General features: G+C 58.6%; 7 protein-coding genes across 7 annotated transcripts; 2 read left to right on the top strand and 5 right to left on the bottom strand.

Moving 5' to 3' along the window:
* Positions 1–403: 403 nt before the first annotated feature.
* PSEUBRA_004982 (uncharacterized protein) lies at positions 404–1,282 on the bottom strand (the record flags this gene model as incomplete). Its single annotated transcript, XM_016438457.1, has 1 exon — positions 404–1,282. One exon carries the CDS (start codon positions 1,280–1,282, stop codon positions 404–406), a length of 879 nt encoding a protein of 292 aa, XP_016290922.1.
* A 1,329-nt stretch (positions 1,283–2,611) lies between these two features.
* Positions 2,612–4,333, bottom strand: PSEUBRA_004981 (Glutamyl/glutaminyl-tRNA synthetase, class Ib, catalytic domain protein; the record flags this gene model as incomplete). Its single annotated transcript, XM_016438452.1, has 1 exon — positions 2,612–4,333. The coding sequence occupies one exon, from the start codon at positions 4,331–4,333 to the stop codon at positions 2,612–2,614; it is 1,722 nt and encodes a 573-aa protein (XP_016290921.1).
* Positions 4,334–4,540: 207 nt separating this feature from the next.
* PSEUBRA_004980 (RFT1) lies at positions 4,541–6,415 on the top strand (the record flags this gene model as incomplete). Its single annotated transcript, XM_016438467.1, has 1 exon — positions 4,541–6,415. One exon carries the CDS (start codon positions 4,541–4,543, stop codon positions 6,413–6,415), a length of 1,875 nt encoding a protein of 624 aa, XP_016290920.1.
* Positions 6,416–6,598: 183 nt separating this feature from the next.
* PSEUBRA_004979 (uncharacterized protein) lies at positions 6,599–9,127 on the bottom strand (the record flags this gene model as incomplete). The annotated part of the gene is made up of 1 exon (XM_016438450.1): positions 6,599–9,127. The coding sequence occupies one exon, from the start codon at positions 9,125–9,127 to the stop codon at positions 6,599–6,601; it is 2,529 nt and encodes an 842-aa protein (XP_016290919.1).
* An 826-nt stretch (positions 9,128–9,953) lies between these two features.
* PSEUBRA_004978 (uncharacterized protein) lies at positions 9,954–11,449 on the bottom strand (the record flags this gene model as incomplete). Its single annotated transcript, XM_016438480.2, has 4 exons — positions 9,954–10,637; positions 10,707–10,772; positions 10,861–10,989; positions 11,081–11,449. The coding sequence occupies 4 exons, from the start codon at positions 11,447–11,449 to the stop codon at positions 9,954–9,956; spliced, it is 1,248 nt and encodes a 415-aa protein (XP_016290918.2).
* A 1,506-nt stretch (positions 11,450–12,955) lies between these two features.
* On the top strand, positions 12,956–13,528 carry PSEUBRA_004977 (uncharacterized protein; the record flags this gene model as incomplete). Its single annotated transcript, XM_016438474.1, has 1 exon — positions 12,956–13,528. The coding sequence occupies one exon, from the start codon at positions 12,956–12,958 to the stop codon at positions 13,526–13,528; it is 573 nt and encodes a 190-aa protein (XP_016290917.1).
* A 645-nt stretch (positions 13,529–14,173) lies between these two features.
* Positions 14,174–14,716, bottom strand: PSEUBRA_004976 (RNA recognition motif domain protein; the record flags this gene model as incomplete). The annotated part of the gene is made up of 1 exon (XM_016438462.1): positions 14,174–14,716. The coding sequence occupies one exon, from the start codon at positions 14,714–14,716 to the stop codon at positions 14,174–14,176; it is 543 nt and encodes a 180-aa protein (XP_016290916.1).
* Positions 14,717–15,557: the final 841 nt, after the last annotated feature.

The raw sequence follows: 15,557 nt of genomic DNA, 5'->3' as shown, positions 1-15,557 counted from the left end.
GTGCCCGATAGGAACACCTCGCTGCTGAAATAGCATGGCTGCAACTTCATTGCTAAGACGAAAGCAGGTAGCGATGTGACTGAGAAGGCTGGTTCCTTGACCAGGAAGGGAATCTCAACGAGCGGCAGATCGGTCTGAGAAGGATGAGGTGGCCCGGCCAGAAGCGTCGAGGGAGCTTGGCTCAACCCACCAAGGTGAAATCTTTCATCGCAAGAAGGCGGCAACGCGAGTTGACACTGCATCACATCCTCGTCTTCCACGTCAACGGGTTCATTTTGTCCATCGATCTCGTTAGAACGTCTCAGGGGCAAGCAGACACATTCACAAGAAGCACATTTGAACGATGTGAGATTGATAGAGCGCCGCAGTCTCCTGGAACAGGATTGCTGGAAAAGACAGATGCTTAGAGGAGAGCAAGACCGGCGGCGACGGCAGCGAGAGCAGAGCCGAAAGCGGCGACAGCGCCGGCGTTGATGCCAGAAGCGCCGTTGCCCGAGGAGCCGCTGCTGCCGGAGCCCGAGCCGGATGGGGCGCTGGAGCTGGAGGAGCCGCTAGCGGTGCTCTTGAGGGTGGAAGGAATCTGACCATCGACGAAGGAGGAGCCACAGGTCTGGCTGACGGCGCCAGAAACCTGCTGGTTCGAGGTGCCGTTGAAGAGAGCGGAGTAGAGACCCTTGTTGCAGTCGGTGCAGAAGGCAGTGCGGTTCGAGGCAAGTGCCTGAAGCGCCTGCTGCTGGCCCTGCTGGCTGCCAAGGAGACTCTGCAGGCCGCTGAAGGAGAGCTGCTGGCCGGTGGTGTTCTGCACAGAATACAGCGCCGTGATCAAACAATAGGACGAGTTCGAGGCGGCCTGAAGGCATGCTCCCTCACGCAATTGCGAGTATCGATTGAGGAAGAATGCGATGAGGGCGGGAATGTTCTGACCGTTGTTGCTCTGGAGGTCACTGGAGCAGCCCTGGAGCAAGGTCTGGTTGGCAGACTGGAGCTGCGACTGGCTGCAGACGGGCTTGCCCGATCCACAGATGCTGCCAGAGAGGTACGACTGCAGTCCAGGGATGACCGAGTTGTTGCCAGCGCTGGTAAGCGCGCCTACTGCGGTAGGAAGGGACAAGCACTGGCTCACGCCCGAGGAGTTGGTCACCAAGGACACGAGACTGCCTGCACAGCCGGAGGAGAGACCGGTGATGAGGGAGGGGTCGAGCTGAGCTTGAGCGCTGCCGGCGAAACCAGCCGCGGCGACGGCAGCGGCAGCGACGAACGAGGTGGCAGAGATGGTGCGCATTCTGATGAGGAAGCTTTGGAGGAGATGTAAGGACAGAGAGCGAACGTTTATAGGAAGAAGACAAAGGATGTCTGGGAGGGGTTGAGAATGGTGATGAGGTGGAAGGTACGGATCGAGAGGTAAGGTGGGGATGCTGCAGATGAAACGGGGACGCTATATATGAAATCAGCGGTGGGGGCTCAAACGGCGAAGTTCAGGGGGCTCGCACAGGCACCTGTCTCACTTTGCCTTCTGGGGCTTTCTTTCGAGCTGTTCCTGGCTGAGATGGAATCCTCCCGCTCTTCCACCGGATCGATGGAAGCTGAGAAGCAGGTCACTACAGTGTGCTGCATGACCGTGCAGGTGCAGGCAAGCAAGTTCGCAGCAAGGACTCAAAGGGAGGACACGGGAGGCGATGCATGTTCATGCAATGCCAAGCGGGAGTACAGAGCGCGCAAAAAAGCAGGACGGAGATCTAAAACTGTGTGTGCCCTTCTCTTCTGCAGGGTGCAGAGAGTTGTGCCGCTCGGTCCTTCCCAATTTCGGCTGGAAAATCACGTCGAGACTGGAATGCGGGGTTTTCCAAGAGGTCTGTGCACCGCTTTTGCAGACTTCCGCTGCAACAGTGGGTGCCGATCCTCTTCTGAACTTCCGGCTTGGGCTATGCTTAGGTCAGCACAAGGCCGAGTGACGGATGCCGACGCCGCAATCTTGGATAGGTTGTTGATCTCGTTTCCACCTCGCCTCTCCCCCTTAAAGCGTAACTTTAATTGAAGTGTTGAATCATCAGTCCGCGAGTATTTTTCCGAAGAAGCGAGCCCGCCGAGACCCTGTCAGAGCGCGTCCAGATTCCAGACTTGCACCGCTCTTGATGCCGGACGCGCTCTCACGCACGCACAGCTTACATGTCTCGGCCATCTCGGCTCCGAGTTTGCTCACAGACTTCGTGGCCCGAGGATGCACGACTTGCACGCTCCGAAGCGGCGTTAGAATCTTCGATATAGCGACGCGGACACCGGAACACAGCGTCACGGGAACGATTTTCTGCTCGTCGCCTTACCTGGTCGGACACCCCTTTTCTGCCGGACAAGAGGTCGTGGGAAAGTCACGCTTGCCAGTGCTGGTACTATTGATCTGTACCTGCACTTCTCTGTGCAGCACAGCACGGCAAGGCACGGCAGGCGACGGCTCAGCAAAGCCCAGCATCGGCCTCACTCTCCGGCTTTCCCTGCAAGTGGGTGGCGATCATGCGAAGACAATGCTACTGCATTTGTTTTGCTCCTGCATGAGCTCTATTGTGCTACGAACACGCTGCGAGGCTCCTTTCACAGCGTGTGACCTCGATGATGCCTAGGCCGCCCTGAGCGTCCCTTGCTCACACGCCTCTAGAGCGGCATTCAACCTCTGCACCGACTCTTCCTTGCCCAAGAACAGGAAGAGGTCCGCCAGCGGCGCACCCCTCTCCCGTGCGCTAATGGCAAATCGCAACGGCGCCAATACGGCCGCCTTCTTGACTTTGGTCTTTGCGCCGCCCCCTACGTCCTTCGGAGGCTGAGCGTCGGAGAGGAGCTTGGGCAGATCCGCAATGACCCTGTGGATCGCCTCCCTCGACCATTCCTCCAGCGTCGAGTATTGCTCGTACGCCTGGCGGACAGCGTCGGCGAAGTGTGTGTTGATGAGCGAGCTGCGTGTGAACAGTTCTTGAGCTTCTGATGAGGTGAAGTCCGGGCGGCGGAAGAGCGAGTGTGCGGACTCGGGCACGTCGTAGAGCGTTGCTGATGTGCCTTTCGTCAGCACAATGACCGATTCGACGAATCCAGGATCCGTTTCGAACTTCTTGGCGAGGTCCGGGAATGCTTCCACTAGCTTGGGCGTCACCTTTGCGACCAAATCGTCCCGTCCTCCCCCCGTCCTCGTGTCCTCCAGCTTGAGTGCCAAGTGCCGTGCATTGAGGTAGTACAGCTTCGGCAGATCGACAGTGGCCCTGCTTCGGTTGACATGAGATATGTCAAACCCGCGGATCATCTCTTGCATCGTCAGCACATCGTACCCCGTCTCGTCCTTCTCACCCTCTACCCTTCCTTCCTTGCCGCCGTCTGCAGATTGGTGATATGCCAGATTGTTATAGCCCATCAGCCCCAAGAAGTTGCATAGTGCTTCGGGCTCCACGCCCTTCTCTCTGTAGCTTTCGACCCTCACATCGCCTGTCCTCTTGCTCAACTTGGTCCCGTCCGCATTGACCAGCAAGGGCAGGTGGGCGAACTTGGGCTCTTGCAGTCCCAGCGCTCGGTACAGCCACAGATGCTTCGGTAGTGACGGGAGCCATTCTTCGCCGCGCAGTACGTGGGTGATGCCCATCTCGTGGTCATCGACGACGTTGGCGAGGTGATAGGTGGGCCACCCATTCGACTTGAGAAGGATTGGGTCTTCGGTGCCATGCCGTTGTGGGTCCGCGGGGAAGTGCACGTCGCCGTAGACGAGGTCGTGATGATCAAGTGCGCCTGACGGAGCTTTCAGACGGACAACGCAGGGCTTGTTGAGTGAGATTAGGTGTTTCGCTTCCGACTCGCTCGGCGGGATATAATTGTCGCGCAACGGCATATGCTTTGTCCTCGACACATCTGTCCCCGGTGCGACCACCTCGGCGCGAAAGTCCCTGTACGCTTTGCCCTCCGAAACAAGCTTCTCTGCATACGCTCGGTAGAGATCGAGGCGCTCGCTCTGGACATATGGTCCGTAGCTACCGCCCGTAGACGGCCCCTCATCGTAGTCGAGTTTGGCCCATTCCAGCGTTTCTTGCAGTGCTGCGACCGAGCCTGGTACAAGCCGCGTTTGATCGGTGTCTTCGATGCGAAGAATCCACTTGCCTCCAAGAGCTCGTGCGTAGAGATGATTGAAGAGGGCTGTTCGTAGCCCGCCGAGATGCAGGTAGCCCGTCGGTGAGGGTGCGAATCGTAGCCGTGCTGGAGCAGACGAAGAGGAGGAACCGGCTGGGGATGATGTTGAGTACAGGCGCCGGCGCAGCGGTGTAATGAGCTTCCTGCCGCCTGAGCTTAGTCTCGAGGCCGACATGCTGCTAAATGCACTCGTAGAGATGGTCTGTGTAGAGGTATAGGAGTGCGGAAGGACAAGTGGAGGAAGAAGAACTGCTTAGCTTGACAGCTCCCGCCAAAAAAGCGAATCCGACATCCGAACTTCTCAGGTTCTTCTTGCGCACAGACGTTCGCTCCTCCCTTTCAAGCTCATCACCATCATCACCAGGCTTCTTGATAGGCCAGAATGGCAGAAGGTCCAAGAGATGTGGATAGTCAGGCTCCAGCTTCCGCATCGACCCTCATCCTGCTGCAGGTCTCGGCGCGTGCGCTAACCTTCGTCCTCAATCAGCTCCTTATCCGCCTCGTCTCGCCGAGCATCTTTGGCCTGGCCAACATTCAGCTTGAGCTGCTGCTTTCAACGATTCTCTTCCTCTCTCGTGATGGCTTCCGTACCATCCTCATTCGCAATGAGCCGGCATCCTCATCAGCCTCCTCCAAACATGTTGCCAAATCGACCGGACCGAGGTCCGCAACCACCAACTCGATGCACAACATCTCGCTCCTGCCTATACCCATCGGTTTCGCCTTCACAGCAGCAGCGTGCACAGCATACACACTACATATCTCTCCCGCTGCGATGCATGCGGTTCCCACATTCCGCACCAGTATCGCACTCTACGCAGTCGGCGCGCTGAGCGAGCTTCTGTACGAACCGCTGCTCATTCGCGCGGTGAGGCTCGGCCATCCCGCGCTGCGGGTGAAAGCTGAGGGAGCGGCTGTCTTCGTCAAAGTCATCAGCACCATCGCTACTATCCTGCTACTTCCTCAGTGGTCCACTGCGCCGTTGCTCCTCCGGCGCGTGCTGGTGGACGAGAAGGCGATAGCGCTTCTCGCTTTCGGTATAGGACAGGCCAGCTTCGGGCTGACCATGCTGGCCGTACACCTGGCCTTTTTCATCTCGCAGTACGGGCTGCACGATACGCTAGATCTATACTTGCCTCGGCCAGAAGAATTATCTGACGGCAAGGCAAAGTCGGGAGCTGCAGCATCCAAGACGGTCTGGTTCGACCGCCCGACCCTCAACCTCTGTGCGGAGATGTGCAAGCAAGGGAGCCTCAAGCACGCCCTCACCGAGGCGGACAAGATCGCTGTGGCCAAATTTGCGTCTCTTGAAGATCAAGGCGGCTATGCGCTCGCCTCGAACTACGGCTCGCTCGTAGCACGCATCCTGTTTCAGCCAGTCGAGGAGACGAGTCGTATCGTGTTCAGTTCCGAGCTGGTTGCGCTCGATCCTGCCGCGGCCGAGTTCGCTTCATCACCATCCAAAGCGCCCAAGTCAACGGTGGATCGGGTAAGCAACATGCTGTCGGGTCTGTTCCGGCTGCATCTCCTCCTAGCATGTCTCATGACGACCTTCGGCGGCCCACTCAGCACAGCGTTCCTATACATCATGGCGGGTCCGCAGTGGGCGCTTGCAACCAGTGCGCCAGCCATCCTGGCCGCGTACACATTCTACCTCCCCGTCATGGGCATCAACGGTTTCGTGGAGGGCTTCCTGCAGTCAGTAGCCAGTCGGCGCCAGGTCGAGCAGTACAGTAAAGTGCTGCTCACTGCGAGCGCGGGCTTCGTAGGCGCGCTGGCTGGCACACATATGCTGGTGGGGCGGAGCGAGACGGCAAAAGCCGTGCTAGGAGAGACGGGCCTCGTCTGGGCCAACGTGCTCAGTCTAGCGGTCAGGGCGGGCTGGTGCTGGGCTTTCGTCATCGAGTACTTCCGACTTGCAAAGGGGACCACGCAAGGGGCAGAGCTTGGACCCCAATCAGTACTGCCATCGCGCCCAACACTAGCAGTGTTTGTACTGCTAGCAGCGGTGCTTCGCGTGGTCTCACCCAAATTGATGCCGACGAATGCAGAGCTCCTGCTTAGCTCCAAGGCTTCCAAGGGACGGCTGGCAGCGATACGGCTGTTGATGCCGACGCTTGCGCTCGCAGGAGCGTGTCTCGGCGTGGCGTTGGGAAGTGTGATCGTGTTCGAGCGAAGGGCCCTGGCAAAGGCGGTCGGCGGATTGCGTCGCAAGACGCCGGTTGAAGAGCAGGCCGACACGCGCAAAACGCAATAGGGACGCGCATCTGATTCTCACACAGCAATCGTAAGAACGCGTCAATCAGTCACAAGCACGGTAGCTTGCTTAGCCGGCAGCACAGAAGTTGTTCACACGTAAGTTGCGTCGCTTCGGAAGAATTGTCACATTGCTATTGCTTGGATCATGAAGGTCTGTATCGAGAAATGCGATAGAGGAACTTCAAGGCTCTTCCTCGGTCCTGGTCAGCGCCGCCAAGCCACCTCTCGCCACACCGCCAGACCAGACCCGTTTCAAACTCCTGACCGGGTGCTCTGCGGCATCGACCAAATGATACAGCGTCGACGAGGCCGTATTACCATGGTAGCCTTCCGAGTTGTTACGGTGCTGACTGCCTGGTCGGGCGTCGATGCGCGAGCCGACCGGGCTGTTGGGAGCGGTCTTGCGGCCCCATCGCGAGCCGACGTGGGGTGAGTTGGGGATGCTATTGGCCGCCGGATTCTTTGTCGGAGGCGCGAAGCGGCCAGAGGAGCGGACGACGCGGTCGAGACCTTCGCGCATGGGATCGGCGTAGCGGCGCGTGACGATGTGCGATCGATGTACGGCAATGGCGTGCGTCGTGATGGCGATCGCCCGGATGAGACTCGGATCGACAAGCTGGGTCGAGTTCGGGCCCAGCTGCGAGACCGGGTGGCTGTCGAACACGTCGGCTGTTTGTTGAAGCGCAGGCACGTCGGTTGGGTCCAGAGGGAAAGGGTCTGGTGATGTGGTGGTGAGTCCGTGAATGAGATGCAGTGGCGTCGAGTTGGGACCGCCGGCAGCGGCGGGTGCTTCCGGCGTCACCAGTCCGTACTCGGTCTGCACCGGAGGCGCAACAGCTGCTCCTAGTCCTGCAGCGTAGGCAAGCGCGGGGGCCCAGCTCGAGTCGAAATCGGCCAAATCGAGATTGGGTCCCAGCAGCGCATCCGAGAGACTGCTTTTCTCGATGGGTGGACCGCTGATGCCGTAGCCCATGACGTAGCGGATCATACGGCGGTCGGTATCTCCGCCCTCCTGACTGTCGTGCGCCTGTGAGAACATCTTCGAGTAGACCGAATTGGCCTGTACCTCGACGGCCTGCGGCGCTTCGGTGGTTGCGTCCTTGACAAAGGTGGACACCACGGGCTTCTTGTACTTTTCGAGCCTCGGATTGTAAGCCTGAGCGCCACGCGATGTGGTGCCGTAGCCGCCGAGCCCGTGATCGTCCATGGAGTCGCGAGCGAGTCGCAATTTGGCGGCTAGCTTGGCGGCGTCTGCAGCGGTGAGACTCTGAGAATTGGATGTCCTTTTTCGATCGTTGACCAGGTCGGTGCTGGCGCGCTGGTGTGAAGCATGTCCCACAGTGCCAAAGGCGGACTGCGTGGCCGAAGCCAACGGTGAGGGCGAGACGACGCGAGCATGCAGCGTCTGACTCGAGCCAGCTCGGTGAAGAATGTTGGAGCGGCTGTCGAGGGATCCATGTGGGAGCTGGTCGAAGCCGACAGGTGCGCTGGTGCTCGCCGTCATGGCGCTGACGCTTCGGCCAGTCCGGCTTGGACCGGGCAGCGGGGACAGCGTGTCGCCGCGGTCCTCGTGCCGTGCACCGAGACGCCCTGCTAGGGCGTTGTGTGTGTCGAGCATGGGTGGTGCGGCGGATTGCGTCTCTCTGGAGAACAGCGGGAAGCGGTTGGACAAGACGGACGATCTGGATCGGATCGACGTAGGAGACGACGCCATCGGCATCGAGGAGCGCAAGGTACGATTCGAGGCACTGGAGGAGACACGGTGATGGCGCGTCTGGCTGACGGGGTTGAGCGACAGGCTGGACGCGGTTCTGACCGGAGGCTTGTCCAAAGCCGCATCAGAGGTGTCGAGCTTGAGGGAAGACATGCTTTGGTCGAGAGATGCGACTTCTGATGTGGCTCGCGACGATGAACCGTGTTGCAAGTCCGATGAGGATGTATCAGCGACCGCGGCCGGAGCATCGTCGCGATGATCGACGAGCGTCCTGGAGGTGTCTTCGCGGGAAAGGGGTGCTGGGGGCTCAGCACGCCTGGATGAGCTTGATTTGTCGTCCACTTTTGCCTCTCTTTGCTCCTCTTGCTCGGACTGCAGCATCTTTGAGCTGGCTTTGGGAGTGTCGGGCGGTTGCGGGAAAGACTCCTTCTTAGGTTCGGGGAGGGTGGTTGTGGTGGAGATCTGCTTGAGGTTGGCAGGCCGCTTCTTGATGCCGAGGATCAGTCCCTCGTCTGCGGGGCTACTGGATGTAGAGTCATTGTCGCTGGGACCGCTAGCAGTGTTGTCGGCGCTGGCACTGGTCCAGCCGTCCTCGCCGGCCTCTGTACGCTGACTCTTGCCTTTCTTGTTGGCTGCTTTGCGTCGTCGAGCATTGCTGGCGTCATCAGCGGTCATGCCGAGGTGAGTGTATGACTTGGACCGCTTGCTGCTGAGGTGGGTGCTGCTGTTGTCCCTAGAGCGCGGAAGGCGATCGGTCGACTTGTTGCGACGAGCCTTGTCGTTAGCGGTAGTGGCAGCGTCGTCGTCCGCGTTGCGCTCCTCATCCGGATTGCGACTGCCGTTGGAGGGAGCGGCATTGGATGACATCATGAGACCTGGGTCGAAGCGGCCGCGCGCACCACCCAGTCGGGAAGAGGAGCCTCGTCGAGCAAGCTGCGTTGAGGAGCCCGACGAGGTAAGGCCGTGTGTCGAACGGCGACGCGAGGTTGCCGCCATGCTGAGCTGATCGCGATGGCGCTATGGAGGATTTTTGCGACTGCCGGTGTTCATACCAAAGCGTGCTTCTATGATGTCCGATACACGACCCGTGTAGGTGATTGGACGGGGCAACGAGCAGCGCGATTGACCGTCAGCTAGTGGCGTCGTGAAGCGCAGACGGGTCGTGGCGCTGATTGGCTGAAGCAGAGCGTGGCGTCGGATCTCCGCTGCGAGCTTGAGCGAGCCGAGTATAAGGATGCGAGGCCGAGATGAAGTGAAGAGGGCGTGATGCGCGCTCGATGAAGGGCGAGATGAGGTGAGAAGGCGAGAGATGAAAGATTTTGATAGAAGTGAATGGTGGAGGCGAATCGACTGATTGAATTGGGCTGACCCGCAGGCATGTTGGTCAGAGCCGTGTGGGCCTAATCAATTTGGATGGCGCAGATATGTTTCAGGGTCTGCTCATGCTGAGTCTGTGCTTTGGTACAAGAGAGCGCGAGTTTTGACCTGCTGCTGCACCTCCTCTCTCTGCCGCCCGTTGTTCCGAGCCGAGCCCTTTTCGCCTCGAGATAGCGATTTTCTGAGATTTAATCTCGAACACGGTAAATCGCACTGGACTCGGTCAAATCAGAGGCTTGCACATTTCCAAGCCTCCGCCAAGAGCCGACGGGCTTTGCAGGCTTGCAGCATCCTGTGTCTTCGCGAGCAGCAACAATGGGCCGGGCGACCCATAGGCAGCACAATTCTCACGAATCGTCTGCCAGTATGAGCGAGGAGTGGCCTGTACCCGGGTCGCAAGCGAGCCATGTAGCACACACTCTTAGTATTCCACCTGCTCATCTGCCTACTCGAGATCCAGGTCGAGCAAGTACTCGTCGACACAGCTCGCAATCACCTCGTCCAGACCAGCATCGGCAAGGCAGAGCCTGTAGACATCGTCCAGGATACAATCAACGGCGCTTGGATCCGGCCAGCCCTGCAGCCCGTCGTCATATTCACCTTGGTTGCTGCCGTGTTCGCCCGCGTATCTCTGCTCCGCCCCACCCTGACGCCCGAACGTCTCTTCGTCCGTGAACGTGGTCAATGGCATTTCAGCCGGAGGCCGACAGACCTGGATGAGAGGGATCGAGCTCGAGGAGGAGCTCGCAGTGGCGTTGTTCAAGGTGCTCACTGGGAGAGTTTGGGAAGCGCAGTTTTGACAAAGATGTGCAGAGCTGCTGATGTTGAGACAGTCGGGCTGAACAGCTTGAGAGTAATTTTCGAAAGCGGAACGTTGAGAGGGCGGAGATGACTGACGTTCCTGGTTGAGGAGCAAGAGCTTTTCGCCGAGACCTTGACTCTGGCTTTGGCTTTGCGTTTGGCTCTCGACTGGTACGTCTTCGGGGACGCGAGAGGGAGATGTGGTGTTTGTGGCTTCTTGACTCGCTCTGTCCGCCTTGTCCCAATTTTGCTTGCCTTTCGGTCTGCTTTGTTTTTCTTCCGTCTTCGCTTCTGCTGCTCGACTAGTCATGTGTCGTGTGCTGTCAAGCTATCCAGCTCAATGTTCCGTGTGTCAGTGAGAGGTCATGACGAAGATTGCAACAGCTGAGTGACCCACCTCGATGAGAGACAAGAATGTCTCAACGTCTTCGTCTTTTTGAAACTCTAGCTGTAGTCGAACAGCCTGTCATTCACGAACGAGGGACGAACTCAGTGAGCAAAAGCTGCCGAAGACCGTGACGCCTCGATCTGTGACGCTGATTCCTGCTTACCTTGTTCACGTCCCGCTCGTCGAGCATGCGAAGAAGGACGCACTTGTTCTGGCGATACACGATGACAGCCTTCAGTCTGTACTCCGTGTGAAAGTACACCCTGTTGACTCGAACGACGTCGACATCCGACTGGCTCAAGAGAATATACGCGAAACAGATATTCAGTGCCCTGTACTTCAGTCGACAGGGACCGTCTTCGATAGGATCCCTCGCTTCGTACCAGAACAAGTGGCGATGCGGTCTGCGAGAAGCTCGGGAGCTTCAGATCGATCGCGCTCTTGCTCGTAGCCAGTCGCTTATCCTCGAAAGGCCCGCACTCGACGATAACCCTCAGCTGTCGATCGTTCGTGGCCTCCTGCGACAGCAGGAGGCGGTCTGTCTGGCTCGATGCATCCAGTGAGGATTGGCCCTTGTCACTCGCCTGCGTCGAGAGCACTTTGCATCTGAGATGCTTGCCAGAGACGTATTGCCAGTCGACATTGTCGCCCGCGGATCCCTTTCTACCTGAGCTAGGGTCAATGGTTTCGTATCCGCGTTTGAACTTGTCGAGCGGGGCGAGCCAGGTGAGCTGTTCTGTGGCTCTCAGCATCTCGGATGGATCGGTAGCAGTAGATTCAGATGCCCATGGTATGAAAAGCATAGAGAGATGCGCATCGATTCTGGCAGCGAGAGGACATGTACCCTAAGAGAAGGTAAGAGGGCTTGCGAGTTTCAAGGAGGCGGAGGAGCCGTCAGACAGTGCGGGCCTTCCGGGCGGTAAGACTATCGTACGAGAGCCTTTTTGCTTGGCTAGTAAGGCGTCGCCGCTTCAGGCTTTGGCCGGACAGATTTGGAACTGAGCTTGAGCGTCACCCTCGATTGTCCCCTCATTCAGGGCAATGCCGGTGATCCGACAGGGTCTGACTCTCTCGCTCCTCTCCTTATGAAGTCTGGCGGTATGAACGCAAATCACCGAAGCGTGAGGGCACTTCTGCTTCGGCGGCCGATCCGAACGAAGCAAACTCGGACCCTCTTTGTCGGCTACGCCCGCGCTCTCAGACCTGCGAGCTCGGGGCTAAGCCGAGTCGATTCGGTCCTGCCGTCAAGCTTTCGAATCGGACGACCCGAGCGGGTGTGCCGGTCTAAGGAGTCAGCACTGAGCCTTAGCAAGGCGGCAAACCATCAGCTCCATCCGCCGAGCAACTTCGTGCTAAATCGAGAGCAGTGCAGCGGAGCTGAGATGTCTGTGGGAAAAAAAGTTCGAATTAGGATCGACCAAATGGACAATTTAGCCGGGGTCTCTTTCAATTTCCATCCCGGCGTCGCCACAGCGCGACTCGAACACGGTTGATGCGGCTGCACTCGGCTCTGCGAGGATCAAAATGATCGAGACCTAGACAGGGCAAGAACCCCAGATTTTCGGGCTTTCTGTTTGCACTTTCTGGAAAATCTGCTTTTGGTTTCGGTTCGTGTGACCCGCTGCGCAGCGCGTTGCCTTGGAACATCCTCAGCGGCGGCGATTCCAAGTGCGGCGGCACGACCGACTAGATTGCCTCAGTCGCGGTCGCGCTCCCTTCCGCCTCCGCTTACACCTCTGCTGCTCCACCTTCGATCCAGCTTGTGGCGGCTTGGACGATCCTCCCGCTGCTGCTGGTGAACCATCGTGCCCTGTTGCAACAGCCTCTGAACTGCCCTCGATCCGCAGCTGGCCGTCTTTCCCTCCCACCACATCGTCATCCCTCACACCGCCATCTACTTCAGCTTTTCCACCTACCACCACACACCCACACCATCAGCTCGCTCACCCAGACCAGCCTTACAAGAAGACTCTGTTCGAAGAAGAATCCGTTCGGCTCTCCGCTTCCAACTCTCACCCGACCAAATTCCAGGGCCAAGTTTCCTCAGGGCCCAGTTTCCTCAACGCAAGAGGGCGAAATTTCTCGAAAGCCTAGCCTTTTGTGCGCATTTCCAACGCGTCCAACTACGCATCCGTTCAGCCAGCCAGCTTCTCTCACCTCGTGCATACTCGAGCGACCTTCTCTCCGGCCCTCTCCTCTAACGTCACCAAGTGTTCCAGAGCTACGGCCTCGACACGGCCTCGTACAACCCGATCAACATGTCGCACGCCGCCGCACCTCTCTCCATCAACACCAATTGCGGCAGTAAGAAGCGCAAGGCGTTCGAAGAGGCTTCTTCGATGGATGACTACTCGATTCGACCGAAGCTGAGTCTGCCGCGCAGTGCAGGGTTGGTGTTTAATGGCGAGGCGCAATTTCACCCTTTGCCGGCGGATGTCAATGCGGCGATGTTGGCGCAGATGGGTCAGAGTCCGTTCGCATCCGCTGGGTCGAGCGCCGCTTCGTCGAGCAGCGGCTTTGGGCACGCACACAAGTCTTCCGCTGGCTCAGACTACTTTCCTACCCACTACCCGGATGTTGAACCGTACCCAGCAGCGGCGACGGGCATCCTCGGCCCATCCACCAGCACAGGCGATATGGACATCGACACAGGGAGCACAGGGAGTAGTCCCTCTTCAAATCGCCACGGTCCTCACTGCAAAAGCATCCCCCAGCTCTGCGTTCGATACAACGACGGGGCAGGCTCCGAACTCTGGGCTACCTGCCCCGACTGCGGCACCTGCTCCAAGGTCGAATCCAACCAACCTAGCCGATTGTGCTATTCTCCGTGATCGCCAGGTTCGAAGGTGCTACCCCATGTAGGTGGCCCCCGCTTTTTGTCTTTAGTCTCGCTCGCATCTCTCGTTCTCGCATCGTCCCCGTCCCTGTATTTCTAGTCTTCGTCAGCGATTCGGTGTCACGCTCCGTCAAGAGCGCAGTCGTCATTGGACAATGTCCTGTCCCCTTTGTTTGCGCTGTCGCGCTTCTCAATGTACAACATGATTGATCTTGCCCTCAGAACCACGGTTCGCGTCGTTCGCCATCAGAGATTGAGATGTGGCTGTTTATCGAGGCATCGGGATGAGGCAGGCGTCCCAGTTGACACTGACGGATCCGAACAGAAAGCGACAAGGAACCAGCGACACGTACACAGCGGTACACATAAAAAGGGACTGCAGCACGCACACATACTGGAGTAAACACCGACACACACAGCAACGATGAGCAGACAGGCATGAATGACATTGCGCTAAGCCGATGTGTCTGCCAGACTGAGAGGGGTGAAGGCGTTGAGGGAAGGGGGGGAATGTGCCTGCAGCGGCATGAAGCGATTTTGTGACGGTGTGGTATCATCAACCTTGAGACCGAGAATGGGAACCTAGAGACTTGACGAGACCTGCGCGAGACTGGGAAACGGTGCGGAGAGCGCGGCACGTTTACTGGCTCTGGCCGTTGTAGCCACCGTAACCACCGCCCTGCTGAGGGGCGCCGTAGCCCTGCTGGGGGGCACCGTAGCCCTGCTGAGGAGCACCGTAGCCCTGCTGGGGAGCGCCGTAGCCACCCTGCTGGGGCTGGAAGCCGGGCTGCTGGTAGCCACCGTAGCCGCCCTGCTGCTGGAATCCACCGGGCTGGCCGCCGAAGCCACCGCCGTAGCCACCCTGGCCGCCGTACGAGTTGGCGCCGTACTGGCCAGTGACACCGCCGTAGCCACCGCCCATACCGCCGGCAGGTCGGGAGTTGGCCATGTTGACACGGATGCGACGGCCGTCGAGCTCCTGCTCGTTGAGGGCGGCGATGGCAGCGTCAGCCTCGCCCTGGGAAGCGAAGGTGACAAAGCCGAAACCACGCGAGCGGCCGGTCTCACGGTCCTTCATGACAATGTAGTCGGTGAGCTGACCGTAAGCCGAGAAGGCGTGGGCGAGACTGTCGTCGGTGGTGTTCCACGAGAGGTTTCCGACGTAGACTTTTGCGGCGGCCATCTTGAATGAATTAGGTGGTGGGATTGGACGGGCTGTAGAGGTTTCCGAGGACTATCTGTGGTCGGAATGTGCAATGTGGCGTGAGAGCGAGAGGTGCGAGGATGTCCGAAGAGGACGGATGCGTGTGGCGGGGTGCAAAGCGAAATGTGCGGGAGAGCCGAAGATTGAGTGGAGGCGATGATGAAGCAAGGAAGATGGTGGAGGAAGTGAGAGAACACGGGCAGGGTCAGCGACTGTCTCTTTCTAATGACAACGATACGAGAACCCGCACTCAGATGCATGCGAACTGAGCCATCGCATCGCATATCACCGACGACTCTCTTCTCTCGGAAGCCTGCCGTTACTATTTGGTCGGATGCTCCTGAGCCAACGGCAAAGCCGCACGAGGACTGCTGCGGATGCGTCGGATGCTGCGGACTGCGACGAAGCTGAGGCGGCTGGCGAGTGATGTTCCAAGCAGCCGAGTGCGTAATCATTAAGCGGACCGACACTTACCGATACAATCGAGCCGATGCTGAGAACCGAGGACGGGAAGACGAGACGGACGGGTCTTGAGAACGGTATGCGAGGATGAGAGCGAGAAGCGAGAAAAGAGAAACGAAGCTCGACGATATCGAAACCGGGAACTACGGAACAGAGAGGAGTATGGTGGAAAGAAGCCAAGGATGTGGAACCAACGAGCTGAGCTTTGCTTTGCGGAAAGGGAAAGCGGGCCCGCAACCAGACACGCGGACACCCTTTCTGCGCTCTGGACTCAGTCACTCAGGCTTCTGGTGCGTGCGTGCGGCTGGCTTCCTCTCAACGCTTTGTGTGGGTCTCTCGAAGTTGGCGTGCGCGCGGC

This window comes from Kalmanozyma brasiliensis (assembly GCF_000497045.1).
Source record: "Kalmanozyma brasiliensis GHG001 unplaced genomic scaffold PSEUBRA_SCAF4, whole genome shotgun sequence".
Classification (NCBI taxonomy): Eukaryota; Fungi; Basidiomycota; class Ustilaginomycetes; order Ustilaginales; genus Kalmanozyma; species Kalmanozyma brasiliensis.
This window is presented reverse-complemented; position numbering and strand designations above follow the sequence as displayed.